Here is a 26868-nt window from a genome sequence, read left to right on the forward strand (position 1 = left end):
AAATTAAACACAATTTTATATTTACATATTTATTTCGTCATACTTCTATTTTTATTATTTACAATTACTATTGGAAATTGTATCATATGATATCAGAATCTTATTTAATTTATTTCTATACAAAATTATTTTTATATTATATTATACATCTAATTGTACTGCAATTCTTTTCTCATATACAAGATCTTTTCAGTATGTGTATAAAATTATAGATAGGCATTATTAACGAATACCATAAAATAAAAATACCATAAAATATTATTAAGAAATGCACATATAATTAATACATTACAAAGGTTTGATTATTTTCAAAATGGACTTCGAATATTCCCAGGCTTCACTGTAAAAATGAATAATTAATTTAAAATATATTTTAAAATGCAAAAATTTATTTTTTTTATTTTAATAATAAAATAAATATATATATAGAAATAATTTAATAACGATATAGAAAATTTAAAAAAAAATAATGTTTATAATTTCTTATTCATTGATTTATAAATATATATTATATATAATAATATATACTTACTTATGCGCTGGATTTGCTTGATCTAATTGTTCACTAAGTTGCTGAATAAGTGTAGCAAACATTCTCAAATGTTCTATTGTTTCACCTTGCAACCATGCACGAGGAAGTGTACTCATTACCTATTATATAGAAATATAAATATTATAAAAGTATTTATTATAAAAGAATTAATTTTTTTTCTAAATAACGTTTAATGTTTTTTTTAAATATTTAATTATATTTGAAGATTTAAAAAACGCTATATTAAACTTATATTCAAATGAATAACATAAACATACCATGTTTGCTTTAAATAAAGCATCATTTGGTATAGACACCCTTAAACCTGCTAAAAGATATCGATTTAACAATGAACCAAGTGCCAAATTTTTTAATTGTGTGTCTCCAAGAAGACCTTGCCAACTTAATAAATTTCGTAAAAGTTTTACAGCCATTGCAAACTGTCTTTGAAAAAATTGATGTTTGGTATCCAAAACTCTAAAATATTAATATATAATTAAATATCAACATTATTATTATAGAATTTTTATTTATTATTATTAATAATCTTGAATAAAAATTAATAAAAATATACTAACTGTTTAGGAAAAATTGGTATAAAAACATCATTTTCAACTGCTGATTTAATTTTTTCTAATATGGCGTTAAATAATGTTTCTAATGGTTTGCTTGTATCATTTAAATTTGGATATTCTCTAATAAGACGATTTACTGTGCCTACAAGTCGTAATGTTTGTGATGTAGACATTGGATCCCATATTCTTTCAACTATAGCTATAAACAAAAAATTTGTAAGTTATAAATTTAAAAATTTTCAATAATAGATAATTATAATTATACTATATAAATATTATTCAATAATAAATAATCTTACATGTTAATTTAGGTATAACAATTTTTTCTACTGTAAATGGTACTAATCTAACATCTGGATCTCTTTTAAGTGATTCTTCTGTTTCCTTATTATCTAATGCATACAAAAGTAATGTATTATACCACTTTGTTCTTTCTATATCTGCACTTTCCTAAAAATGAAATATAATATACAATTTTTATTTGTAATTAGTATTTTATGAATGAAAATTTAATATATAGTACCATAATAGGATTCCATGTTAACAATTGCAATCTAATAATTGGAGAAATAATTTTAGGTATACATAAAGATACATAAGCTTCCATGTAAGCATCTCTATCAGTTTCTCTCCAAGATTCCAATTTTGAAAGTATTCCTCTTATTGTGCAATATTCGTCCATTACATCAGCAAATATTTCTTTACTTTCATTATCAATTTCGTCTGAAAATAAATATAAAAAAAAAAATATTATACAAAAGATATAAATATATATTAATATATAATGAACATATTAATTTACATTTGATAGATAATGATAAATATTATTGTATGTAATATAATTTTATTCTTTTAGTAAATTAAATTTTATGAAATTCATTAAAATACAACCTTTTGTTTGCTTAAACGCAAGATTTTGTTGCTCAGTAACTTCATCATCACTAGACATCCCATCAATATGTTTTGGTAATGTAGGAGCTAATTCTCTAGCTCTTCTGCGACGAGCTCTTCTTCCTTCTCTTTCTGTAGCTCGACGAATACGAGCTTCAACTTCTGGTCCTCTTCGTATAGGCTGTCCTCCTATAATTTAAAATACAATTTATATTTAAGTTACATAAAAATATATTTTTATTTATATTTTTAACAATTTATAATATAATCATAAAAGGAATAATAAAAATAAATAAAATATTTTGATTTTATCAAATACTAAAATTTCAAATCAATTGTATTTTATCAAATACAAAAATTATGTATATTTAATACTAAAATGACTGACTTGCAGCTGTTGTAATTTCCTCTGCTTGATCCCTTGTATCTTGACGTCTTCTTTCCATCAGTTCAATCGCACGTTCGCTATAAAGCTCTAACCAGCGTTGCTCCAATCCAACAACCAATGGCAGCTAACAAAAAAGTTTTATATTAACATTCACACAATGAATTAACTCAATGACTTTGGGAATTATTTTTATTCCAGAAAATGTTTATATTAAATTTTTATAATATTAAATATATAAGTATTAAATATATATAATTTATTTATAATTAAATAATATAAAATAATATATTTTTAATATTTGCTGGAATTTGATTTGTAATTCCATAGCCATTGGATATTTTTTGTTTAAGAATTTGAAAATTAATATCATTTTACTTACCACATATATTAATTTATCTTTTCAATTCTTATAAATACTTAAAAATAATACTACACAGTGTAAATAATTTTTTTATACAGAGAAGACACAGACCCCCGGCAATGCAAATATACATATATATTATATATATACATTCTAAATTTTTATTTTTAATTTAATATGCATTTTTCTTCTTTATTTTTAAATTATATAATATATAAATAAAATAAATACAGGAATAATATAAGTAAAAAATAAAATAATGAAAATTCTAAATAACAAAAATATTTAAAAATATATTTTTATTTTTTATTTAATAATTCCTTTAATGTTTTATAATTAAAATATATATGAAATTAGAAATATATTTGTAATATGTTTTAATATTTCAATATAGCAAATAATAATTTCTTCAATATTTATTATCGAATTATTGAAAAAATTATATGTTTATTTGAATATATATAAATTAAAATTAAATATTTAATGATTATCATTTTATTAATAGATAAATAAAAAATTTATAATACGAAATATGTAAAATTACGTAAAATATAGAATGAGAAATTATTAAGTTTAATCATATTTTAATGAAATATATTTGTAATTATATTAATTATTATATATTTTCAAATATTTAAAAAAAGCAATATTAAAAATTATTTACTAAGATAAGATTTATTAAAATAATTTATTTAATAAGAAAAATGCATTATTTTTAATGGCTGAATAATGATTGACAGCCGAAAATTGCATGGAAAACCCCAGTGCACATAAAAAAACGTGACAGCGTATAAACCCACCTTCTCATCAAGACACTCTACCAAGTCAGTGACATACCCACGCAACTCTTGGTAATATCTGAAGCGCTGCGCAAGCTGCGGTGCACGAATTTCACCATCATCCAGTTCTTTCACAGTTTGTCCTAACTCTTGCTCTAAACGGTCCTGATCTAATTGATGACGTCGGTGCACTTCTTTTAAACTATCCAATCTACAAATTATATTATTCACTCTAATTTTAAAAATAAGTAATATTTTAAATTATAAAAATTTTCAAAATATATATGAAATATATATATATATGTTATTTATTGTATTTTTTCAATTAGAATTTTAATTCAATTTTCATCACCTCGCACGCATTTTAGTCACAACTTCTTGAGGAGTAATAGGTATTATTTTTGTAGGATCTGGTGGTTGAATTGCTGGAGGAGGTGGTGGAGCTGGCATCATTACCATTTCCAAAGATATTCCACTTCCCATCATTGTATTTACATTCATACCCATTGAATATTGTTGTTGCATCATGGAATCTTGTTGTGCTGCTGCAATCTAAATATTTTTGTATATATTAAAAATATAATAATATAATTTTTCTTGTCATTTATATCTAAAATAAAATAAATAAAATAAAAAAATAAAATAAATAAAATAAAATAAAATAAATATATGTTGTATATAAATGTATCAATCATTACAATAATTATCAAATAAATATATTAATGTTAAATAAATATTTAATTATGATTTATAAATAAAAAAAATTACCTGTGCACCAGTTACACCTTTTCTAATTTGTTGAGCTTCCCATTCTTCTTCCTCATTTTCATGTTCACTTTCATCATCAGAAACTAAAAAAATTATATAATGTAATCATTTATTATACAAGTAAATTATTAATAATAAATAATTAAAAACTAACGTTTTAAAGGAACTTGTGATGCAAGAAATGCTTCTCGTCTTTTTTCTTTATCACGTGCTTCAGTATTAACAGTCATATCAATTCGGTCTTGCGAATCATCATCATCACTTCTATCATGATCTTCTTCCCTAATAAGTCTTGATTTACCTTTATCATCACTAAAAATTAATGTATTTATAAAATATAATATGCAAAATAAAATCTAATTGATGATGTAATAGTAATTAATAAAATTAAATAACATTTTATTTAAATTAAAAAATATTAAATATATTACAAAAAATAATACCTTTGTTCTTCTATAGGAATATAGTCAGTTCCTAATTCTCTTGCCTTTTGTCTGCATTTTCTAGCTGCATGGATCATTGCAGCATCAGGTATGCAACCACCTTAAAATAATATTTATTAAAATATTTTTTAAAATGTTTTAGTAGAGAATGTAGGGAATGACATCTTTTGGATCAATTCTAGAGACCAAAATAAACATAAAAAATTAGGATATAAAAATATCTATTAAAGTTTATTTATTGAAATGAGAATGCGATGCCGATATAATAGAAATAGAATAATCTCAAATTCTGCTACAATTTTAAACTTTAATTGCTTATAAGTCTCAATTAATATTTTTATATATATATAAAATTCTATTTAGATATTTTTTTCTATTTTTTTGATCTTTAGAATTGATCCAAAACTATCTTATGAATATATTATTATTTTGTATATAATAATCAAATATAGAAAATAAATATAATATATAATAAAACTTTGAATATTATATACAATAATAAAAACATCACATACTTTCAAGAAGAATTTTCATTGTATCAGCTTTATCTGTATTTCTTCTAAACTTATGACTGCGTGGTTCATCTTCTTCTTCATCAGATGTGTAATCATCCTTTCCAGCTGCAAGTGCAGCTCGCCCATTTAGAATTAAAGGTCCTGTATTTTTTATTTTAACCTAATAATAAAAAATTTTAATAAGATTTTTAACAAAAAAACTATTAATTAATTAAAAAATTACTACAGATATAATTAATTTTATACTGAAAAAATGGTATATTTATTATAATATTATAAATTTTGTAACTATTTTTAATTTTAATTTTCTCTAAAAATATAAAAAAATCTAAATAATTATATTTTCTAATTATATTCATATTTTAATAATTCATTCATAATTATTTTAATAACTTTATATATTTAATATATTTATAATTTATTTTATATTATATATATTTATTATATTAATATATTTACATTCTATATATATAATGTATTAAAAAATTTTAAAAATAGTAAAACTTATAAAAATAGTAAAGATGTAATATATATATATATGAATATAGATATTGTAGATTTATATATTTGAATATTTTTGAAAGATCAATTTTAGAGATCAAAACAAATACAAAAATTGATAAAATCTTAATTGAGATTTATTTATTAAATTATAAATAATTTATAATTTACATAAGATAAAGTGGGATAATGTTATGACAAAGAAATTGAAATTATTTTATTCTATTATTGTTTCACTTCATCTAATATAAATTTAAATTTTTTATAACTTAATAAATAAACTCTAATAATATTTATATAAATACATATAATAACTTTTGTTATTGTAGTTGTTTTGATCTGAAAGAATCAATCTCTCAATTGCATAAATATCATACAGATAAATATTTATATCATATTTTCAGTGAATATTATATATAACAAAAATTAATTTGAGAATATAATTTAAATTTGAGAAATTCTAATAATAATAAACATCATAGAGATAGCTTACTACTAGATCATCTGTCTTTATTTCTAAATCTTTTTCCTGTTTAATGGACATGTTCGCTTGCTCAGAGTCCACTTGCATTTTCTCTTCACCTTTCTTTTTTCTCCTTTCGTGATCTAGTTGTTTCATCAATTTTTTGCTCCTGGATGATTTCTTCACTTTAAAAACTTCTCCATCATCCGCTAAAAATTATTAGATTTTATTATGAAAATAAATAATATAAAAATATAATATATTATAATATATCATAATATATTATAATATATTATAATATATTTAAATAAACAAAATAGTTTAAATCTTTAATAAAATTTAAAAAATTTTACAATAGTTTAATATAATATTAAATTATTAAATTTTTTTTTTTTTTTAATATTAAATTAATATTTAATATAAATTAATATAATATTGATTATATAATGTAATATAATATTTAATTTGTAATATTAAAAATAAAAAGTTATTACAAAAAATATTTTTTTCTTATAAAAAATTATAATAATTTTATATTATTATATATATTATATTATACAATTATTATTTATTCAATGATTTTTAGAAATAATAATATTTCTATTATCCGTTTTTACTATTAATTTGACTAATAAATTGAAAATTTAATTAATTTAATTAATAACATTTTTTTTTTTATTATGATTTTAATTTAATAAATATAAAAATTTTAACATATTTTAAGTATGATATTCATTTTCCTTAAATAAAATTATTATTAATAATAATTTTAAATTACTATATATAAAAAAATCTGAAATACATATTTTATATATTTTATAATAAATATATTTATAGATATGTACATAATTTTTCAAAAATTACCTTCTTCTAGCTCCTCTCCAAAACTGAGGAGCGTCTGCTTTGGCTTATCCTTCTTCTTTGTTTTTGACTTTATAGGCTGGGTATCCTCCACTTCCATCCTATTTTCATTATCCTCATCGTCGTCGTTGAAAGGTCGACGGCGGATGTTTCTCTTCGGTTTATTAAATAATGACATTGTCCTTAACATCAACCAGTCTGTTTAAACTATTTGCACATATACTATTCTTAGGTTAACTACTTAAATGACTAATGTTAAAAAAATAATTCGAAATTTCATAGCATATAAGCTAATATAACAAAAAATATTATAAAATATGCGATTATGCCTTCACACAATGGATACTAAACTTATAAATATGAGATTGATCAAAAAAATGCAACACCTTTGTGAAATTGTGATACGAATTATATGTTGAATATGAAACGTTGTAGGATAAGTTCGAAGTTTCGAAGTTAAGCTTCTAAAAGTTGTATACATGAATTGCATTTCACTGTTTGAGTTACTGATTGGCTTTCAATCTTCTTGTACTTTATATATAATACAAGATATGTAAGTATATACTTTTAATTTTTAAAATAAATTTTTATTTTTTTTGTAATTAATTTAGCTTTATAATATTAAAAATGTTTATTTTTTCTTTATATTAAAATTATTATTTTATATTAGATTTTTAATTATTTCATATTAGACTTTATTAACAGTAAATGTAATTTAAAAAAAAAATACTAGTATTATCAGTGTAGACAACTTTTACTATGATTTTAAAATTTACTAGAACTACTAGAACAATATATGAAGAGTCATTTTATATAATAAAATGATTTAACATTTTAATATAAGTATGTTTTATTTATTTATTTACTTTGATTAATATATATTATAAAATTTTTAAAATCTATTTTAATATTTATAATTTATATTACAGATAATATAATAAATATGAAAGATCATGCGTGTGTCGATATTCACGGTCATCATACCGATATTATTTTGAAAGTTTACAGGTAATATTAATTTTTTATTTATACAATATAAATTTATTATACATAATAAGTTATAAACAAATATTTATATATATAAAAAAGACAATGAATTTAGACTATTTAACTTTTTAAATTCATAATTAAAATTATTAATATATTAATATATTTGTTTTTTTTAGTAACCGTTTATTGTTAATTGTAACACAATTTAAAAAATTTGGATCACTAATATCCATAAATCGTGGATCTTTATTTAATCAATATAATAATAGTATATATTCTACTAAGTAAATATTATTATTATTATTATATCTATAATTTTAAATTATTTTATTTTAAATTAATAAATAATTTATTTTAGGGTATTATTTGGAAAAGATGATGTTGAAGTTATAGCAGCTGCCCGCTATATAACAGAACAGATTAATACAGATAAACCATTATTAATTTCAATATCTTTGAAAAATTATGATTCAATTATTTTGAAAACAATAGTTACAATTATAAATGATATGATAGCACAATAATATTATAAAGAAATAAATTAAATATGAGTTTAATATTTGGCCAATTAGTTATAGGTCCACCTGGAAGTGGAAAAACTACGTATTGTCATGCAATGGCTAAATTTTTAGAAAAACTTGGGAGAAAAGTAGCTATTATTAATATTGGTAAAAACAATAATTATTATAATTGAAAATACAATTTTAAAAAATATTTAAAATATTTAAATGACAATATTATATTTTTAGATCCTGCAAATGAAAACATGGAATATTCACCTATAATAAATATATCTGAATTGATAAAGCATGAAGAAGTAATGTCACATTATAGACTTGGTCCAAATGGAGCATTAGTTTATTGTATGGAATTTTTAGAAGCTAATATTAAGTGGTTAATCACAAAAGTTTTGAATCTAAAAGATCATTATCTTTTATTTGATTGTCCAGGACAGGTATATTTTTATATTCATATATAAATATATTAAAATATTTCACATTTATTGTTAATGTTTACTTACAGGTTGAATTATATACACATCATAAATCAATTAGTATAATTGCAGAAAAATTAGAACAAAACTTAATAAGATTATGTAGTGTACATCTTGTTGATTCTCATCACTGTAGTGATGCTGGTAATTTTTATATTATTATATTTATATATTATTTATATTATTTATTTATATATATAATTTATTTATTTATATATATATTTTATTAATTTATTTATTTATATATTATTGAACAAACTATGAACAAACTTTTATTTTATTTTTATAACATATTAAAATACGTTATATTTTTGAATTACAGGTAAATATTTATCTTCCTTAATTCTTTGCACAACAACTATGTTAAAATTAGGTTTACCTCATATTAATGTGATGACCAAATTTGATGAAATGAAAAAATTTAAACATTGCTTAGATTTTAATATAGATTTTTATACTGAAGTATTGGATTTAAAATATTTACTAGATAAATTGGATGAAAATCCATTTACATCAAAGTAATATTTCTTATTGAGTATTTTAATTTTAATATTTATTTTTATAAATTTATATGAATAAATAAGTTCAATTATAAAAATATATTCTGAATATTTAATTTTTAGATACAAGAAACTAAATGCAGCTTTTGTGTCATTAATAGAGGATTACAGTCTTGTCACTTTTATACCATTAGATATTTCTAATCAAGCACTATTATTACAAGTAAAAAATGCAGTGGATAAAGCTAATGGGTATATATTTGGTGGAAATGAACCTCAAGATGTTCAAACTTTACTTGCTTGTGCTGTAGGAGCAGTGAGTGAAACTGAAAAAATATCTACTATAGATACATATTTTTAAAATATTTTTTTAAATTTTTGTTTATTTTATAAAAATCAATTAATTTCATTATTATATCTGCATTATGTTATATATTCTATTATTCTATTATATATTAATAAAACTTTAATATATATTAAATAAAATATAAATTAAATTAATAAATATTTTTACACTTATTAATTGTTTAACTAATCTGTTTGGCTAACAAATATTTGTGTTAAGTCATCATAATCATATATCCTATTCAAAAATGTATCCTTTAATTTTAATCCTGAAATTGTCTGAAATATATATAATATTAAATGTCAAAATATTTATAATATATATGTTAAAATATTTATATAAAAATACTTACTATAATACCACTACGTAATGCAATTAAACATAAAGGAATATCTATTGAAACACCAGGTTTTAATGTTCCTATCATTGTATTAGATATTCCACACCATGCTATAGAATTATTTGATTCCAAAATTAACATTAAATCCATACTTCTTTCACTAATAATAATGAAATAATATTTAATTTTATTAATTTAATTTTTCATATATGATATAAATACTTACGATGTATTTATTATATGGCAATTAAAATTCATCATTTGTTCAAGATAAACTGTAAGAGGAATATTTTTCATAGTAACTCGTATATCACCATATTCAGGTGCCTGCAAAATAAAAATTAACTTAAGGATTAAAAACAAAATAAATTACAAATGAAATTGTAATTTAAAAAACAAACCATTCTTTGTAATTGACTTGTTTGTAATCTTCCTCTTTCTCCTAAGTTACTTCTCCAAACAATATCTAATTTTCCAATATTTGTTGCATTATGCATCATTTTTGGATCTTTCAATAAACTTATTTGTGGCTTTAAACAATATAAATACTGTCTGCTACAATCAGTATCTAATATATTAACTGATCCATAAATAGACTCTCCTTTTTCATTTGTATTTAATGTTGATACTAAAAATATAAAAATGATTATATATATATATATATATATATATATATATTTATATGATATCATATTTATTTAAATTTATAATATTTAAAAAAAAATCATTCATAAAAATTACACCTACCACTAAATAAATGAGATGATTCAAGTGAAACTTTTTCTAAACAAATTGGACCAGCTGTAAGATTCTGTATTTGTGCTTCAAGATATACTTCATCTGACTTTAAAAAAATCAAAATTCAAGAAGTCAAAAAGTATTATTTTAAATAATTGTATAAGTAATTGATTAAATATAATATTTTATTAAATTATTACCTCTGCATTATAAAATTTTGTTTTAACATCTAATGGTTTTACTACTTGAAATTTAAAATATTTTCTAAATGATTGTGCAGTATTACCTAAATTTACAGGAATATAACTAACTTCACATACTAGTCTAGAAAATTATATATATTAGTAATTATTTACCAAAGATATTATATAAATTAAAATTTTACTAATAAAATATTCTTACATATGTGTGCCTATTTCTTTTACTTCATGATGTATAACTTCATCAACTGTATTATCAGGTGCTAAATCTTTCATTTCTCCACTATTACCACAAAGAGATATAATTTGAGTACTTGTTTGTAAGTCTGCCTGAAATAAATTATTATTAATAATTTTTATATGTATATATATTTATATAACATATAATACATGTAATAATATATGCATTAATAAAAATAATATTTATGATTATTGATTTATTAATTATATATATTTATTTAATTTGACATTAACTTACTTTAACAATAACATTTTTTACTAATTGATTGCTACCATTATGTACACAAAGGTAACTTGAAAATATTTCACCTAAATAAATATTTCTGTAAAAATATAATTATAATATTAAATTATTTTCTTGTTATTTAAATATATTAAATAAGTGAATATATAAATATTTAATATCATATTGTACAATTATCATTTTTCATATATGAAATATAAGTTGATTAAATATTATATGATTTTGAAAATTAAATGTATGAATTTAAATTTTAATATATATTCATACACATACCCAAAACTTTGTGGTAATACCATAAATTGTCCTATTGCGAGAGTTTCCATTCCTTGTAAAGCAGTACAATCATTCTTTAGTTCATTATTTAAAGTATTACCAGGAAGATCTGTTGAATCACAAGTAACTACTACTGGACTTGCAAGCATAGGTCGTGTTAATCTCATTACTAAAAAGAATACAAATAAAATAAATGTAATTATTTCATTATTATATTTATAATTAATAAACAATATTTAATAAATTTATATTTTGAAAAATTTAAAATTATATATTAATTAAATTTATAACCTTTTAATTCCAGCAAATGTTCACTTTTTGGTTTAGTTTCCATTTAGAATATAAGTAAAGCAACAAAAAAATTTATAAAATAAATTTTTATTAATAAAATCTAAGCGAAGATTTGTCAAATGTTAGAAAATTCATATAACCTATAATACATAATAACATTCTATTCGATATGATGAATTAAGTTAAATATTTAAGAAAAAATATTAATTATTAAATTATTTGTTAAAGCAATTTTTAAAATATTTTATTAAATTTTTCAATTTTTGTTTGCAAATTTAAAAACAGTATATAATTATATTACACAATAAAAGATGAAACTAAATAATATAATATTTCAAATTTTAAAAAAATTTATGACAAGAATTATATATAAAAAAAGGAATCTTTAATGATTAGTAGAAAACAGAACTAAATTTAACATGGAAAATTATATACGTAACATTAAAAAATAAGATTGAAAATTTTATAATTTCTAAAGCAATTTAAACTTCACAAGAGGGCGTACGTAATACGTTATGTCGATTGATGAGTCAATAGTTGATATACATGTTATAAACATTTGTAGCATAAAGATTGTTTATATCAATTGTTTGATTAAATTATAATAAAAATTATGATATATTTTAATATCTTTTAATATCTTTTAAATATTTTTCATTCAAGTCAATATTTTTAATTCATTTGTAATTTTCATATTCAAATAATTAATTTAACAAATAACAGGATATTATATATTAATTTTTAACACAATGTCATTGTAATGATTATATCATAATTTTTATCATAAAATATAAACATTATTTAATCGTAATATATTTTAATTCATTTATAGAAAAAGAAAGAACTCCAGTTAATATATTATTCAATAAAATGATATGATTTTGTGGAATGGCCGAATTGCATATTATAGGTCGAATTTCGTCTGCGAGAGATTTTAAACAATCACATCTTTTATGCAAGTGGAGTTTTCATGCCGGTAATAAAATATTTATCATAAAATTATCATTAAAAATTTATTTTTTTATTATATATATATTTTTAATTTTTTTTTATAGGTAGAGGATGGAAAGTATTAAATGGTTATGAAGAAGGACAAACTCAAGAAAGTTGTGATTTATATACTAATGAACCAGTTTGGGATCATCCCATAGATTTACATTATACAACACAAACTATTCAAAATTCACCAAAAATTTTATTACAAATATTTCATAGAGATACACATGGAAGAATATTATTTGGATCCTATGGTATTTGTAACATTCCTTTATCTCCTGGATTGCATTCTATAAAGTGTCACACATGGAAACCAATTGGTAACTTAAATTTTTTCTAAAAAAATAGCATAAGTTTATTTTATTCAATATATTTTATTCTTAATCTATAGGTAATTGGAAAGATAGATTAAGAGATAAGTTTTTGGGAATAAGTTTACAATTAAAATCACCAAATATTTTGGTTAATTCTTTGGATAGATTTGAATTACTTACAGAAAGTATGGGTACAATTAAAATTGAATTGTATATACTTACTCGAAATTTTGAAAAATATGGATGTCATATATAAATATTATTGCAATATATTATACTTTATGTTAATACATTACAATATGGATTAAAAATATTTTTTAATAAATATATTCTAAATTATAAAATACATATATATATATAAAACTATCAACATGTTTATAATAAAGTTTATGTTAATATCATTTTATCTTATATTAAATAAATCAATATATGCTAAGAAACTTGAAGAGATATTTACATGTGTGAATGAAACAGGATGTGATGAATTAATAGAGAAAGATATTTTGGAAGAAACTTTAACTACTACAATTGAAAATATTTATAATATAACTAATACTACTATTAATTCTATATATTCAACTCAATCTACAAAATTTCAAATAGTTACTGGACAAATGCCTCAGAAAATTAAATACAATAAAAAATCACGAAATCAAAATGTACATAAAATCTATTCTGACATATGTGAATGTGATTTAATGGTAAATTTTTATTGTATTTTATAATTAATATATTAAAAACTATATAATTTTAGATTAATTCAAAGTTTCTTATATTATGTTATATTTATGTTATGTTATTTAAATTATATAGATGTCGTCTTGTGATATTAATTGTTGTTGTGACAAAGATTGTAATGATTTTCATTTAACTGTTTTTTCATATTGTGAAAATTATCAACCTGAATTGTTTGATAAACGTTATTGTTATAACAGAAATTTTATACAACGAAATAATACTCCATTTATACTTGAAAAATTAGCGAATAATCTTTTTTGTATTTTATATGATAATCTTCCACCTACATACAGTATTAGTAATGAATTGGTAAGATTAATATTGATTATAAATTATATTCTTTATATAAGATCATTAATCATTTTATTTAATTTCATATAGGATATAAAAACTGAAGAAGATTTAAGAAAAACAATAAATTTAAATAGATTGACATGGAAATGGAATGACCAATTTTATCAACTTGAATATAATGCTTCTAATTCTTATCAAGATGGTGATGTTATGTGGATAGTACATAACAGTTATATTCAACCCTTTGGTATTATATATTATGTTCTATTTATTAGCATATTTAATATTTTATCTAACTGATTTTTTTTTTAAATTTAGAAATATTACAATCTGGATTTACTGAACTATGCTCCTTTAAGAAAACTTTAAAATATCTTCGTGAATGGAAAGAACAATGTTTGCAAACTGAATTAATTGAAACAAATAAATTTTTGTTTCCTGCAACATTTAATAATTTTACAATTATAGTATCTCCTCATTTGTTAAATGAAACTTATATTCAGATACTGGATCAGGTATATAAAAAATAATAATTTTTAAAATAATATGTAATATTTTTTACATAAAAAAAAATTACATTTAAATTTATAATTTGCAGATTTGTCCTAAAAATGTATGTTTAACTTTAAATAGTTATTATTGTAAACATTATTGGAAAACATGCAGTAATAATATTATACTAGGATCTTGTTCTAATGGCACATGTTACAATATTGTAACAGGTGTAAAATATTTAATTGTTCACAATGGTTCTATGGGAATTAATAATATTGATGTATATTTTAATATAGGTAATGTTTCTCAAAATTTTTATCAGCAATTTATAGTAACATATGAATGGGCAGAATTAGATAAAGAAAAAAGTTTTTCTCTCAGTGGTAATCCTGGCTATATTATTGGAAAGCCATTAATTATAGGTACTTTAAAAATAAATAAGACTAATAATATAGAAACTAAATATATCAATTTTAATAAAAGTGATAGTTTTTTGACATTACCTATAGCTACAAAAACTGGTGAATGTAATGAAATTAATAGGTATGCTCTTTCTTTTGGAGAAAATATTAAATTGAAGTGCTCTGTATCTGTACATACTAATAATTTTAGTACAGCATCTTGTATAGAATTACAAAATCTTATTATGCATTTTTTACTTAAAGATACTTTATTTAATGTTACACAAATAAATCAATATAATATTTATGTTGCCAAGTTAGGTAATTTTTCTAGTAATGATACTACTAATTGGACAAAAATTTTATTGGATAGAATGCCACAAAATATTATAGTAGGATGGTTTATTAATAATCGTTTATATTGTTCAGGTTTAATAACATCTATACATTTAAATATTTTATATTCTGCTTTAACAAAACCCGAAACATTAAAAAATTATAAGATAATAGGTATTAGTATTACATTTTCAACAGGATCTAATATATCTTGGTCAAAATGTACATCTGAAAAGTGTATAGATATATTAAAAACAGATGTTGTTAGTTATGTTACATTTCATGATATGTCAAAACCATCCAAATATTATTTTGTAGGAGGACCAAACTTAGATATTACTTTACCATATGATTTTTTTTATCCTTTTTTAAATAGTTCAACTTATATTAAATCAAATATATTTTTAATTAGTATAATATTGAGTATAACTTTGCATAATTTTTTTATTGATTTCAACTAACATAATTATATATAATAGTTTATTACATGTATTACACAGCACATTAAATTATATATTTTGTTAAAATATTTATTTAATAATATAAACTATATATAACAAATGGAGTGAAAATAATTTTATATTTATAATTTGTTTTGTTCACGTGTGTTTAAAAATAAATAAATAGAAAATATGCAATAATAAATTTTATTTTTTATATGAAAAAATACTTTTATATTTTAAAATTATTATTTTCAAATTTATATAATTTTATTTAATATTATAAATTACATGAAGTTTTATCACTTATTTAAATTTAATTTTTATTTTTATTTATGTATTATTAAAATTATAACGTAAAATATTCAGTAATATTTCAGAATAATAGTAAATGATTGGTTAAAAATTGCATTAAATATATTTCAAAAGAATCATATATGGAAGAAAATTCACTAATATAATCTAACCAATAGGAGCAATTTATTTAAATCGCTCGCCAATCAAAAGTGTTTCATTTCTTCTTTAAAATCTTACCATTATAAACTTGGTACGAGTTTCTGCAGCTGTCGTGATGCACTATGGGACGTTGGGTTGTGCTTCGCTCCAATACAAGATGGCTGACACTTGTTAGTAGTGTATTTTCGTTTTATCGAATGTGTAAGTATTTTATAAAAAAATCAGTGCCTTCGTATTCATGCACGTATTGTGTGTGTATGTTTGTACAAGTAGTACAGAAGTGGTCTTCCTTTTTTTATCAAATAGTTTTCTTATCATGCATTATCAGGAGTCATCAAAATGTACCGTGAAAGTGCTAGAGACAGAATAATTATCCGTCACCAGCCATATTCATATGTGTTCTTTTGTTATGACAATTGTGATATGTATAATTCCTGTGAAATATAGTGCCAAGGTGAAGTGATATCTCACTTTGTTGTTCTTCTATTCCGTTATTGGTGTTTTACAAGATTCGTTCCACTACGAAATAGATTAAATGAAAGGTATGTATTTACTCTATCTTCGGTACGCCTATTCACAAGACATTCTTGAAACCTTACATCCGTGTATTTTCTCTTTTTTTCGATTGTCTTTTTTTTATTTCCTCATGCTTACAAAGTATAAGAACCGACTGACCTATTAACCTGTTATATCGATTAACATGATGTCATGTACGGTTTCTTAGTTTTTCTCTGACATATTCTTCGAATTTTAGTCGCTGTCATTGTTTTACAATTTCTTAGAATTGAACAATTTCTCTTCTTATATGTTTCTTAATAACTATCGATGAATAATTAAAATAAATAGATAACTTTTAATATTAGTTTAATATAATTAAATTATTCATTTAAATTTTATTGTTTATAATATATTTATGAAAAAAATCTTATAGTTCAGGCACAAGAATAAGCAAACTAAACATGGCAGTAACATTGGTAATGAAATTTAATCATAGCGTGTTAAGAAAAGATATTTTGTTTTAATCCGATTTCTCTAAAATTTTACTTATTTTCAATGTTTTTTTAAGAAAATGAGAGAAATTTTAAAACACTATTGATTAAATATATAATTTATTAAATTATTAAATAAAATTATTTGTGCAATTTTAAATTATATATAATTTAATAGAAATATTGATGAGATGAAATATTTCGTTGAGAAGTAATAGTTCGTTATAATAAATATTAATAAATTTTTAATTATAATATATATTATAATTAAAATATATTAATATAAATATATTAATAAATTATTAATAAATGAATGAATAGTAGTATGTTAGAAATATTAATATTAAATATTCATATAATCTTAAAAAAATATTATATTTAATTAAATATTGTTTTTATTACTTCTAATATATTCATAACTTATAAATCTATAACTTAAATTTAAAAATCTATTATTTCAAGTGCGTATTTAAAAACTGTAATATTTTTATTTTAAAAGAAAAATATAATAAGTCAATTATTACATTTTATTTTATTTTATTTTATTTTATTATTAATATCATTTTAAATATAATAACAAACAATATATTAACAAAAAAATATATTATCAAATTAAAAAAAATTAATTAAAATATCAATATTACTATATACGATTTGTTCAAAATATGCTGTAAGATAATTCACAGTTCACATCTGACACGAAGCATGTACATCACAAATGTGATATTGAAAGATAATGTGAAATTATCTTCAAAATATTAAATCAATCACAATAAAATGATGATATTTTTAAATAAATTTTAAATAAAATCAAATTTTTTTATAGACATATTTATTACTCATGACAAATATTTTTAAAATATTCTTGAGATATAAAAATGGTTGCAGACTTTAAATAAAGTAAAATAATCTCGTAAAGTTTCGTAGAAATTTCATTTCATTTATGAAATTAATATATTATTTTTACTTTTATTGAAAAAAAAATAATTTCTAAAATATTATTCTTCGCATTTTATTAATTTTTTTTTTAATTTTTATTATTTTTATTAAATTGAAAAAGAAATTAATGAAATAGAATTTTATATTAATTTTCCATGAGATTTTGATTTTATTCAGAATATTATTGCAGAAAAAAATAATTTTTATTTTTCGCATTATTAAATTAATTATTCATTATAATTATTATAATATATGTAATATATATTATTGTAATTATTATAAACATTATTGTTTAAAACGAATAAATCGAGATATAATAGAGAATAGTAATAAAGAATAAATCCTTATTTTATGCTTTCATTTCTTTTGTAAATAAAAATGAGATATGTAATTTTAAAATAAAATCAATTAATTTAAATAGATAAATAATTTATTAGTACTATTTGCATTATAACTTACTACATAATATTTTATATTTTAAAATTTGAATTAATATATTTATTATTATGATTATTTAAGAAATAGATTTTTTTGATTTTTTTCATTAAATTTTTCAGATCAATTTTTCATTAAATTTCAATTAAATTACAATATATCATTATTTAATTTAACATTTAATCATGTTTTTATTTTAATGATATAAAATTGTTTATAAAAAGATATAAATTTCATTGAATTTTTGGAAAAATATATAAGTAAAAGAAAAAAAAATCGCATCCTTAATGAAACTAGGCAGCAACTAGGCAACTATGAACACAATATACCATTTATATAGAATTAATTATCATTTAATTTTTGTTTCACTATTTATTTAAGAAAATGTTATTTTTAAACAAATATTCTTTAAATATTTTAAATATCATATACTATTACTATTTATTTATTCATAAATATTATGGAATAAAAATAAATTTTTTTTAAAGTATAACTAAAAAAAAATTTTGTATTCTGACATACAAATTTGAATTCTAATAAAAAATTGGAATAATTTTTATGGTATTATAATTTATCAATTTTATTATGATTTATTTATATTTTTATTGCAATTGCGAAAGAAAAAAATTTGGTTTAATATAAATAATAATATAAAAATAATTGTTATTTAATCATTTATATTTTATTAAATTAATATAATAATAAGAATATTTAATTTATGGAATGTAATTGAAAATTTATATTCAACTATTTTATATGAAAACTATTATATAATTAAATCTTCAAATTTATATATATATGTCATATTAAATTTTTTTAAGAAATTACATAATTACGCGTTTCATATTAGAAAAAATGAAATTTTTTTATAAAAATTAAAATATTTTATATGATTTTATTTTATTTGTGTTCACTGAATAGATTTCAATTAGATATGTTCTTAAATAATTTTACTGGGATAAGAATTAAATACCATTATATCTTATGTTATATATATATAATATTGAATATATCTTAATGTAATTTTTTATATAAAAATAATTTTTTATATAAAAAAGTTTTCTTTAAAAAGAACGAAAAAAAGGCGATTAAATATTGGATGCTAGGATTTCATCTGTAAAAATATGAATGTAATAAATATCTCAATATCAAGGTTTTTGTTTGTAATATTACGATATACATAATGCAAATCGTTAACTCTTTTTAATCATGTTTTATCAATGTTTCGATAAGCTTTTATAGTTGTATGGTTTTATAATTAGAATATAGTATGGTTTTACAATTAGAATAGCTACCGAAATGTAGATTTCGAATCTTTTATAATGACGTACTTATATAAAATAGTTAATATAAATTTAGATAATTTATTATATAAGAAATACGAATTTTTGTTTAATGAAAATTTTGAATTTTATCTTTTTAGATTTCTAATATTGTTAAAATTTAAAATATAAAAAAAATTTGATATTAAAAAATTATTAAATAATAATTTTTTTTTCGATTGTATATTATTTAATTAATAAGAATTTCTAAAAAAATTTTTTATTTTATAAATAATTTTTTTATAAATAATAAATAATTGAAAATCATATGATTTATAAATTCGAAATATTGATGAAAAACATTACAGTAAATAATAATTAAATATCAATGTAAATTATATATGATTATAAGCTTGTGAAAGTACACAGCAATGACAGACATAATTCCTTTGATAAGGGGGACATGATTATTTATTAGCTTCATACGCGGTGAATGATCAAACATCCTGCATTCGTTAAAAAGTAATTATTCTTAACATAACAGTTGTTTTAATTGAGATTCATTTTTGTCTTTTAAATTATCCGTTCATTAAATTAAAATATTATATATTTAAAAAAATGTAGAACAAAAACGAAAATAATTTTTATTATTGTATTTTATCATAATTTTTTTAGAAATTTTATTTTATTTGTGTATATCAAGTAACATTATAATTTAATTTAAACATAAACATATCAATAATATTTAATATATTAAATAATTTCTGTATTTCATCAGTTTTGTATTGAGATAATATTATAAGTAAAATAAAATTAAAAATTCATAATCTAATAAATTATTATATAATATTAACAAAAAAAATTTCAAAGAGAAAATTACAGATTTTAAAAAAAAATTGAATTGAATATTCCTTTTATTTTCGATATTAGAAATATTTATTCAAAAATTTACAATCATTTTAATCTTTATATTTTGATAATTTTGATAATTTATTCATCAATTCAAAACTTTTTAATTTTTTAAATATTTAAAAAATCTTTTATTATTCTCATTAATCAATATCGATTTTTCAACTAATTACAAATTAAGTTATAGTTTTTGAATTTGAAATACCTTTTTTAAATTACATCTTATAAATATTTAACATCTCACGATTTGTTTCTTGGTGAAGCATATAATTCTTTGAGATCTATTTCTAAAATATTATGTTTATTTGATGATTTTATTTAATAAACTTTCTTAAAATTAGTTAAATTTCTTAAAATATTATAACTATAAACTTATATTATTATTTCCGAAAAGGCTCTTGAAAAAGTTTATGAAATCGATATTTCTCGTCAAAACTATATTTTCTGTTTTCGCGCAGAAGCTTTATTTTTCCCCATAATGATTATTCAAATTAAAAAGAAAAAAAGAAAGAAAAGAAAAATAATTGAAAAAAAACAATTGTCTATCGATTGTTAAACTATTTGAATTTCAACGCATTGTTATTTCGTTTTGCTTGCAGGTCATACAATTGCGCTGCAGCCGGGGCAGAGGTGAGGGGAGGCCAGGCGGAGATCGAAGAAGGGATGAATGGAACGGCGGCGTTGCGACGCAGCGTCGGGGGTGGCGGAGGCGCCGCCGGGGGTGGAACCGTTGAACCAGCACCCGTCGCCACCCTCGTCGTCTACAAAGACGAGGCCGGATATGGGATGAAAGTCTCCGGTGATAATCCCGTCTATGTTCAATCTGTGAAGGAAGGTGTGTTATTATATTAATAGTGTTTTAACGTCTAGTTAATTTCTTTTTTCTTTTTATTATAAAACATAACATAACATAAAATTGTGATAATACATTAATCGTGATAAATGTGAAAATCTTCTTGACTAGATCAATTGATTATTCTACAAGGTATTTAAATCTTTTAAAAAATTTCAGAGTGTGAATATATTCTGCTTTTTAATAAATAATCACAAAATTAGATATATTTTTGTTATATATTTTAAGTTGTAATTATAAGGAATTGATATAATTATTAGTATGTGATTATATTTATTATTTTTCATATTTTAAAAATTTTAATAAATTATAAAAATTAGATTTTATATGAATATTTTTCTGTTGAACATAATATATTTTTTAATTAATAAATTTCAAAATTTTTAATTTTTTTTCTTCAAACAACATTTTATAATAATATTTCTGCTACTTAAAATAGCTTGTTCTAAATAATATAAAGTTATATTTTATTGTATAACTTTTAAATTGATTACTAAATGTATTATATTTAAATAATAAGAAAATTATATTTTTATATTTTATATATTATTATATTTTTGAAAATATAATATATAATAATAATATAATAATATATAATGTGATTCAGATCATAATCTATGTTTTCTCACAATAATCTTATTCTTATTTCCCATAGTACATATTTTAAATATATTAAAAAATAAAATTTATCTTAATTTATAATAATAATTTATAACAATTTGTAATAAATATAAATCAACATATTTTTTTATACTAAATTTTACACAAAATCACAATTATTATCGTTATTAATTTATTAAAAAAAGAGTTATATAATAATAATATATTGTAGGTGGTGCAGCTGCAAGAGCAGGCCTTCACGCGGGCGATAAAATCATCAAGGTAAGTTTGTTTCGAATTTACATTATTGTAAAATAATACCAAGATATAAAGTAATAATAAGATATATTCCCATGAAATTATTGATTAAATTTAAATTATAAATGTAATTTTTAAATTTAAATAATTAATATATATATATATCATGTGAATTTAAATTATTCACGTTTACAAAATATATATTTGCCATGTTATATTTTCATTATTTATAACCATGATTGGTATTTTCAGGTTAACGGCGTGAATGTAATGCAGTCCACGCATACGGATGTTGTACAGCTCATAAAGTGTAAGTTTACATACTTTCTTTCTTTTCTACGGCCTCTTTTTTGTTCTTTTCTCTTTTATTTCCAAGATATAGACATGTTATTTGGCAACGAAACGGAATAAATGTTCTTATGCAAAGAAACCGACATATATAGAATAGAACACTGTATAAATGTTAAAATATTTAAAAGTATCTTTTTTCTTTCTTACAAAAAAGAATGCTAGTTTTATTGTACAAAGATTACTTTTTAGTAATTTTGAATATTTCAGTTTATTGATAATATTTATTATTCAATGTAATTATGGAATTTTATTATTTAATATTTTATTGATATTTTTTATTCTAATTTTTTTATAATAATTCTTTCATATATTAATAAATACAAAGTTAGAAGTAATTTTTTCTTCATGACAGAATTTTCCTGTCGATTGAGCATTTTTATACACATAGTTTCTCTAGTAAGCTTATAATATATGTACACATAGGGTGCTTCATACTTTGCAAGCTATTCTTATGTGTCATTGATAATCACAAGGGATGCATGTAATTCAATCTACCATACTATCGGCCGTTAACCTGTATTTTATAAAAATAGATAAAGAATTAAGAATGTTATATATTACAAAATTTACAAAGTAATTAAATAAAAAAGAATAATAAAATAGATATCTTTGTTATGATAATAAAAATATTTTATGAATAATATAAATTAAAATAATAAAAATAATTTAAAAAATTAATTAAATATGGAAGGAAACAAAAATAAGTAAATTGAACAAACTATTGTACATTTAATGAAACATTAATAGCATTTTAATTATAAATTATTAAATTAGTATTTTATTTAAATTAATAATTTCCTAGTTGAATTAAATTATATTTTGATAATTATTTAATAATTAAATTATAATTCATTTACTTTAGCTCTTACAAAAATTTCTTGAATTAAGCGAAATCGAGTAAAAGTAGAATCAAATTGCTTTACAATTTTTTTTTATTTTTTCATGCGCAAACTGCTTAATTAAATGTTGTCGAAGTATGTCCACATCTGGAAAGCTTTTATCGAAATTGAGCCGTAAAACTGATCGATTTGGACAATGCAATTTAATTTGAAGCTATATCATTGCGCAAAAAAAAGAAGAAAGTTTGCAAAGAAGAAAAGAAATTCTATATGTAATTAAAAATTGTTGATGTTATATCAACATGTTAAATAAACAAAATTTTATTGATTAATCTTTCTTTCTTTTTTGGTAAATCAAAAAAATATTAAAATATATAAATATAACAATATATATCATAAAATGGAAAAGAAAAAATATAGAATTTTTGTTTCTTTGTTATATTTGCGAAAAGATACATTTATAAAGATTGCAAATGATTGTCAATAGTTTTATGTTGGGTACTCCAACGTAAATGTAGCTTCTATGACGATGTTTTCAGTGATGTAAGCATGTGAGTTTATAGCGGTGACCGTTCATAGAATCTGTCTTCTTTCTTCTAACAATTCAGGTAACATAATGATTATTTCTTTGATCGTACTAAAACTATACTATAATTCATAAAATTTTGTTATTTTAAGTATGCAGAGACGAGAGAGTTATTTCAAATCGTTATCTCTTTTCTTTTGTCACGTTTTGATTAGTTGCTCGAGATGAAGTAATAAATAATAAATAACTTTCTTTATCTAAAAAGCAAATAGTTTCGATTTTACTTTATATTCTATGTTTATTTATTCTTTAATTATCATTATTAAACATTAATTAAAAAGTATTAGAATGTATAGAAAATGTATAGAACGAATATGAAAAACTCATAAAAAAATTTAAGAGAAAAATATATATATATATATTATTAAAATCATATTTTTTTCATATTAAAATGTTTGTCATAATGGCTATGTATTGGGTAACTTTAATAGAAAAACATTTTTTTTATAAAAATAGTATTTTTCAAGTTTTTGCAGATTTCTACAATATTTAGTTTCTTATAAAAAAAAGTTTTATAGTGATTAAGATTCGAATTTTTCTTTTTTTTTGAAATAATTTTAAGCGTGTAAATTTATAATTTTTTAAAGTACTAATTGTTATAGTTATAATCATTTCATGATAAAAATTTGTATTCAGATTTTATTTATGATTGAATTTATGAATATTTTAAATCCACGAAGTTCTATATATTTTTAGTTCTACAAAGATTTTTTAATAAATATAAATAATAAAGATTTCGTATGCATGCTAAATTATATCATAAAATTACAATTTACATATATTCGATATGAAAATATTAAAAACAAATCTATAAAAGATAGGAAATAAGATGATATAAGCTTTTACTGAAATAGGCTGGTTTTAATAGATATGAACCATGTTAGAATCTTATTTGCTAAAGTAAATTTTATCTTGTAAAAATAAATAAAAAAGATTTTTATGAGGAAAAGCGTACATATGCAGAATACGAGAAGATTCGCAGCTGATCGTTAAATCACAGTCACTTACAACTGAGTTAATTCTTCGTTCGGGATTTTCCAAAGTCATTATTCTAAATTATAAATGTTTTAAATATTTAGCTATTTAACTATTTTTCCCAAACTATTTTTTTATAAAATTTACTTATATTTGTCTTATTATTTATTTCATTTATAATAAAAGTTTTTATAAAAATAATTGTTTATAATTAGTATAATTTTGTAAATTTTGCAATCAAAAAATTGAAATCTAGGAATCTATAGAATAATGAATGCATAAATTTTTTTTCTTTTAAATAATTTATTTAAATAATTATTAATTCTTAATTATGATTGCATAATATATACAACAAAAATTAACATAAAGAGATATGCTTTGCCAAGAAACATGAACATAAAAGGGATCTCGTGTGTGTGTTACAATAGGAAAATCAAAACGATAGAAATACCTCCATTTCTTAGTAATTCGTCTAATCGAAATCTTTGTAAAATCTAAAAAAAATAATAATATTAGAATGGATTTACTATGTTATTGCAATGTATCGTCAAATGACGAGAGGCCTGGTCATATATCGGAGATTAGTCGTACACGCGCGTGTAAACATAAGAATCTCGTCATTCATATTAATACACGCACCTGGGGCCAAGTTTCTCGGTACGAATGTCTTTACTGTTCCTTGGATCGCCTCGGTCGTCACCGATCGTTTTACGCAGTTTCATGTACGACACGGCTCTCAATGCTTGTGGTATATGTCGCTGAGAAAATTCTAAATCCTTGAATCTTTGAAAATTTATTCGAATTGATTATTACCAATTCGGATGTGTTTGTCCTCATCGATCTGTGTATCTATATGAAGAGGCGAACCACGTACGACCTGAGGCAAGCTTGGAAGAAAGCTCGTGCAAAAGCATACTCTGGTATTTTCAGCTGCACCTTAAATATTTCATGTTCACAATTATGTAATTTTATCGTTAAGAGACAGGTTATTGTTCGTTGGAATTTTATTTCTTTTTCGAACGATTATCTTTCACAATTCCTTATAAAAGAAAAATACAAAATTGTATCTGTTACAAATTATGTGGAATTGCAGTGTTCCTTGAATAATATTTATATTTCCCTGTTCTTCAAAAATGCAAATATTTGAGAAATTTTGCATATTTTCAGAG

At 20.4% G+C, this 26868-nt stretch overlaps 6 protein-coding genes across 22 annotated transcripts in view; 4 read left to right on the plus strand and 2 right to left on the minus strand.

The window, feature by feature from the left end:
* Nucleotides 1-13: 13 nt before the first annotated feature.
* Nucleotides 14-7615, minus strand: LOC107996688 (PAX3- and PAX7-binding protein 1). Its single transcript, XM_062071937.1, has 17 exons — nucleotides 7464-7615; nucleotides 7081-7259; nucleotides 6247-6425; nucleotides 5253-5412; nucleotides 4738-4837; nucleotides 4449-4606; nucleotides 4295-4377; nucleotides 3879-4078; nucleotides 3548-3737; nucleotides 2387-2510; nucleotides 1999-2187; nucleotides 1631-1830; nucleotides 1407-1557; nucleotides 1111-1306; nucleotides 811-1009; nucleotides 533-651; nucleotides 14-340 (listed from the first exon to the last, which is right to left on the minus strand). The coding sequence occupies exons 1-17, from the start codon at nucleotides 7565-7567 to the stop codon at nucleotides 289-291; spliced, it is 2583 nt and encodes an 860-aa protein (XP_061927921.1). The 5' UTR covers nucleotides 7568-7615; the 3' UTR covers nucleotides 14-288.
* Nucleotides 7616-7828: 213 nt separating this feature from the next.
* LOC107996790 (GPN-loop GTPase 2) lies at nucleotides 7829-10066 on the plus strand. Of its 2 annotated transcripts, XM_017055011.3 has the most exons (8): nucleotides 7829-7920; nucleotides 8007-8085; nucleotides 8244-8351; nucleotides 8426-8735; nucleotides 8817-9022; nucleotides 9091-9205; nucleotides 9384-9579; nucleotides 9685-10066. In XM_017055011.3, exons 4-8 carry the CDS (start codon nucleotides 8615-8617, stop codon nucleotides 9920-9922), a joined length of 876 nt encoding a protein of 291 aa, XP_016910500.1. In that variant the 5' UTR covers nucleotides 7829-7920; nucleotides 8007-8085; nucleotides 8244-8351; nucleotides 8426-8614; the 3' UTR covers nucleotides 9923-10066. The 2 variants fall into 2 exon arrangements, with proteins under 2 accessions (XP_016910500.1, XP_061927931.1); XM_062071947.1 differs by lacking the exon at nucleotides 8244-8351 and having other exon boundaries at nucleotides 7844-7920.
* LOC107996789 (trafficking protein particle complex subunit 13) lies at nucleotides 9048-16292 on the minus strand. 3 transcript variants are annotated; one of them, XM_017055010.3, is made up of 11 exons: nucleotides 12674-12692; nucleotides 12234-12373; nucleotides 11943-12111; nucleotides 11664-11748; nucleotides 11388-11515; nucleotides 11186-11309; nucleotides 10995-11091; nucleotides 10649-10875; nucleotides 10474-10574; nucleotides 10260-10407; nucleotides 9048-10185 (listed from the first exon to the last, which is right to left on the minus strand). In XM_017055010.3, the coding sequence occupies exons 2-11, from the start codon at nucleotides 12274-12276 to the stop codon at nucleotides 10093-10095; spliced, it is 1215 nt and encodes a 404-aa protein (XP_016910499.2). In that variant the 5' UTR covers nucleotides 12277-12373; nucleotides 12674-12692; the 3' UTR covers nucleotides 9048-10092. The 3 variants fall into 3 exon arrangements, 2 of the variants coding, with proteins under 2 accessions (XP_016910499.2, XP_061927930.1); XM_062071946.1 differs by lacking the exons at nucleotides 12234-12373; nucleotides 12674-12692 and adding an exon at nucleotides 16153-16292; XR_009828969.1 differs by lacking the exon at nucleotides 12674-12692 and having other exon boundaries at nucleotides 9977-10185; nucleotides 10260-10357; nucleotides 12234-12584.
* On the plus strand, nucleotides 12713-13983 carry LOC107996792 (B9 domain-containing protein 2). Of its 6 annotated transcripts, none has more exons than XM_062071948.1 (4): nucleotides 12713-12734; nucleotides 13066-13209; nucleotides 13289-13549; nucleotides 13621-13983. In XM_062071948.1, the coding sequence occupies exons 2-4, from the start codon at nucleotides 13122-13124 to the stop codon at nucleotides 13797-13799; spliced, it is 528 nt and encodes a 175-aa protein (XP_061927932.1). In that variant the 5' UTR covers nucleotides 12713-12734; nucleotides 13066-13121; the 3' UTR covers nucleotides 13800-13983. The 6 variants fall into 6 exon arrangements, with proteins under 6 accessions (XP_061927932.1, XP_016910503.1, XP_016910504.1 ...); XM_017055014.3 differs by having other exon boundaries at nucleotides 12734-12808; XM_017055015.3 differs by lacking the exon at nucleotides 12713-12734 and adding an exon at nucleotides 12739-12990.
* Nucleotides 13915-16621, plus strand: LOC107996645 (tectonic-3). The gene is made up of 5 exons (XM_028666272.2): nucleotides 13915-14244; nucleotides 14357-14590; nucleotides 14663-14822; nucleotides 14894-15090; nucleotides 15174-16621. Exons 1-5 carry the CDS (start codon nucleotides 13915-13917, stop codon nucleotides 16266-16268), a joined length of 2016 nt encoding a protein of 671 aa, XP_028522073.1. The 3' UTR covers nucleotides 16269-16621.
* Nucleotides 16622-16785: 164 nt separating this feature from the next.
* The window catches only part of LOC107996788 (rho guanine nucleotide exchange factor 11), a 36289-nt gene continuing 26206 nt past the window's right edge, over nucleotides 16786-26868 (plus strand). For 3 of the 9 annotated variants that reach the window (XR_009828967.1, XR_009828968.1, XM_062071939.1), the window contains exons 1-4: nucleotides 16806-17245; nucleotides 21837-22072; nucleotides 22923-22972; nucleotides 23201-23258. Coding sequence is in view for 7 of the 9 variants with exons in the window: in XM_062071939.1 (XP_061927923.1) it covers nucleotides 21901-22072; nucleotides 22923-22972; nucleotides 23201-23258 (280 nt within the window). In the remaining 2 variants the exon portion in view is untranslated. Of the gene's footprint in view, nucleotides 17246-21836; nucleotides 22073-22922; nucleotides 22973-23200; nucleotides 23259-24512; nucleotides 26620-26868 lie in introns of those variants that run through there. The other 6 variants (XM_062071941.1, XM_062071944.1, XM_062071945.1 and 3 more) reach the window with 4 other exon arrangements.

Source organism: Apis cerana, linkage group LG2, assembly GCF_029169275.1.
Source record: "Apis cerana isolate GH-2021 linkage group LG2, AcerK_1.0, whole genome shotgun sequence".
NCBI lineage: Eukaryota > Metazoa > Arthropoda > Insecta > Hymenoptera > Apidae > Apis > Apis cerana.

Coding starts and splice junctions, on each gene's coding strand:
- LOC107996688 (XM_062071937.1), bottom strand. CDS start 7,567: ATGCAATTCATGTATACAACTTTTAGAAGCTTAACTTCGAAACTTCGA. Junction 3,738..3,878: donor GTGACTAAAATGCGTGCGAG/GTGATGAAAATT, acceptor TATAATTTGTAG/ATTGGATAGTTTAAAAGAAG. Junction 1,307..1,406: donor TGTTATACCTAAATTAACAT/GTAAGATTATTT, acceptor TTTTGTTTATAG/CTATAGTTGAAAGAATATGG.
- LOC107996645 (XM_028666272.2), top strand. CDS start 13,915: ATGTTTATAATAAAGTTTATGTTAATATCATTTTATCTTATATTAAAT. Junction 14,823..14,893: donor CAGTTATATTCAACCCTTTG/GTATTATATATT, acceptor TTTTAAATTTAG/AAATATTACAATCTGGATTT. Junction 15,091..15,173: donor ATATTCAGATACTGGATCAG/GTATATAAAAAA, acceptor TATAATTTGCAG/ATTTGTCCTAAAAATGTATG.
- LOC107996790 (XM_017055011.3), top strand. CDS start 8,615: ATGAGTTTAATATTTGGCCAATTAGTTATAGGTCCACCTGGAAGTGGA. Junction 9,023..9,090: donor TATTTGATTGTCCAGGACAG/GTATATTTTTAT, acceptor GTTTACTTACAG/GTTGAATTATATACACATCA. Junction 9,206..9,383: donor TCATCACTGTAGTGATGCTG/GTAATTTTTATA, acceptor TTTGAATTACAG/GTAAATATTTATCTTCCTTA.
- LOC107996792 (XM_062071948.1), top strand. CDS start 13,122: ATGGCCGAATTGCATATTATAGGTCGAATTTCGTCTGCGAGAGATTTT. Junction 13,210..13,288: donor CAAGTGGAGTTTTCATGCCG/GTAATAAAATAT, acceptor TTTTTTTTATAG/GTAGAGGATGGAAAGTATTA. Junction 13,550..13,620: donor TCACACATGGAAACCAATTG/GTAACTTAAATT, acceptor CTTAATCTATAG/GTAATTGGAAAGATAGATTA.
- LOC107996789 (XM_017055010.3), bottom strand. CDS start 12,276: ATGGAAACTAAACCAAAAAGTGAACATTTGCTGGAATTAAAAG. Junction 11,516..11,663: donor TAAAAAATGTTATTGTTAAA/GTAAGTTAATGT, acceptor AATTTATTTCAG/GCAGACTTACAAACAAGTAC. Junction 10,876..10,994: donor ATCATCTCATTTATTTAGTG/GTAGGTGTAATT, acceptor TTATATTTTTAG/TATCAACATTAAATACAAAT.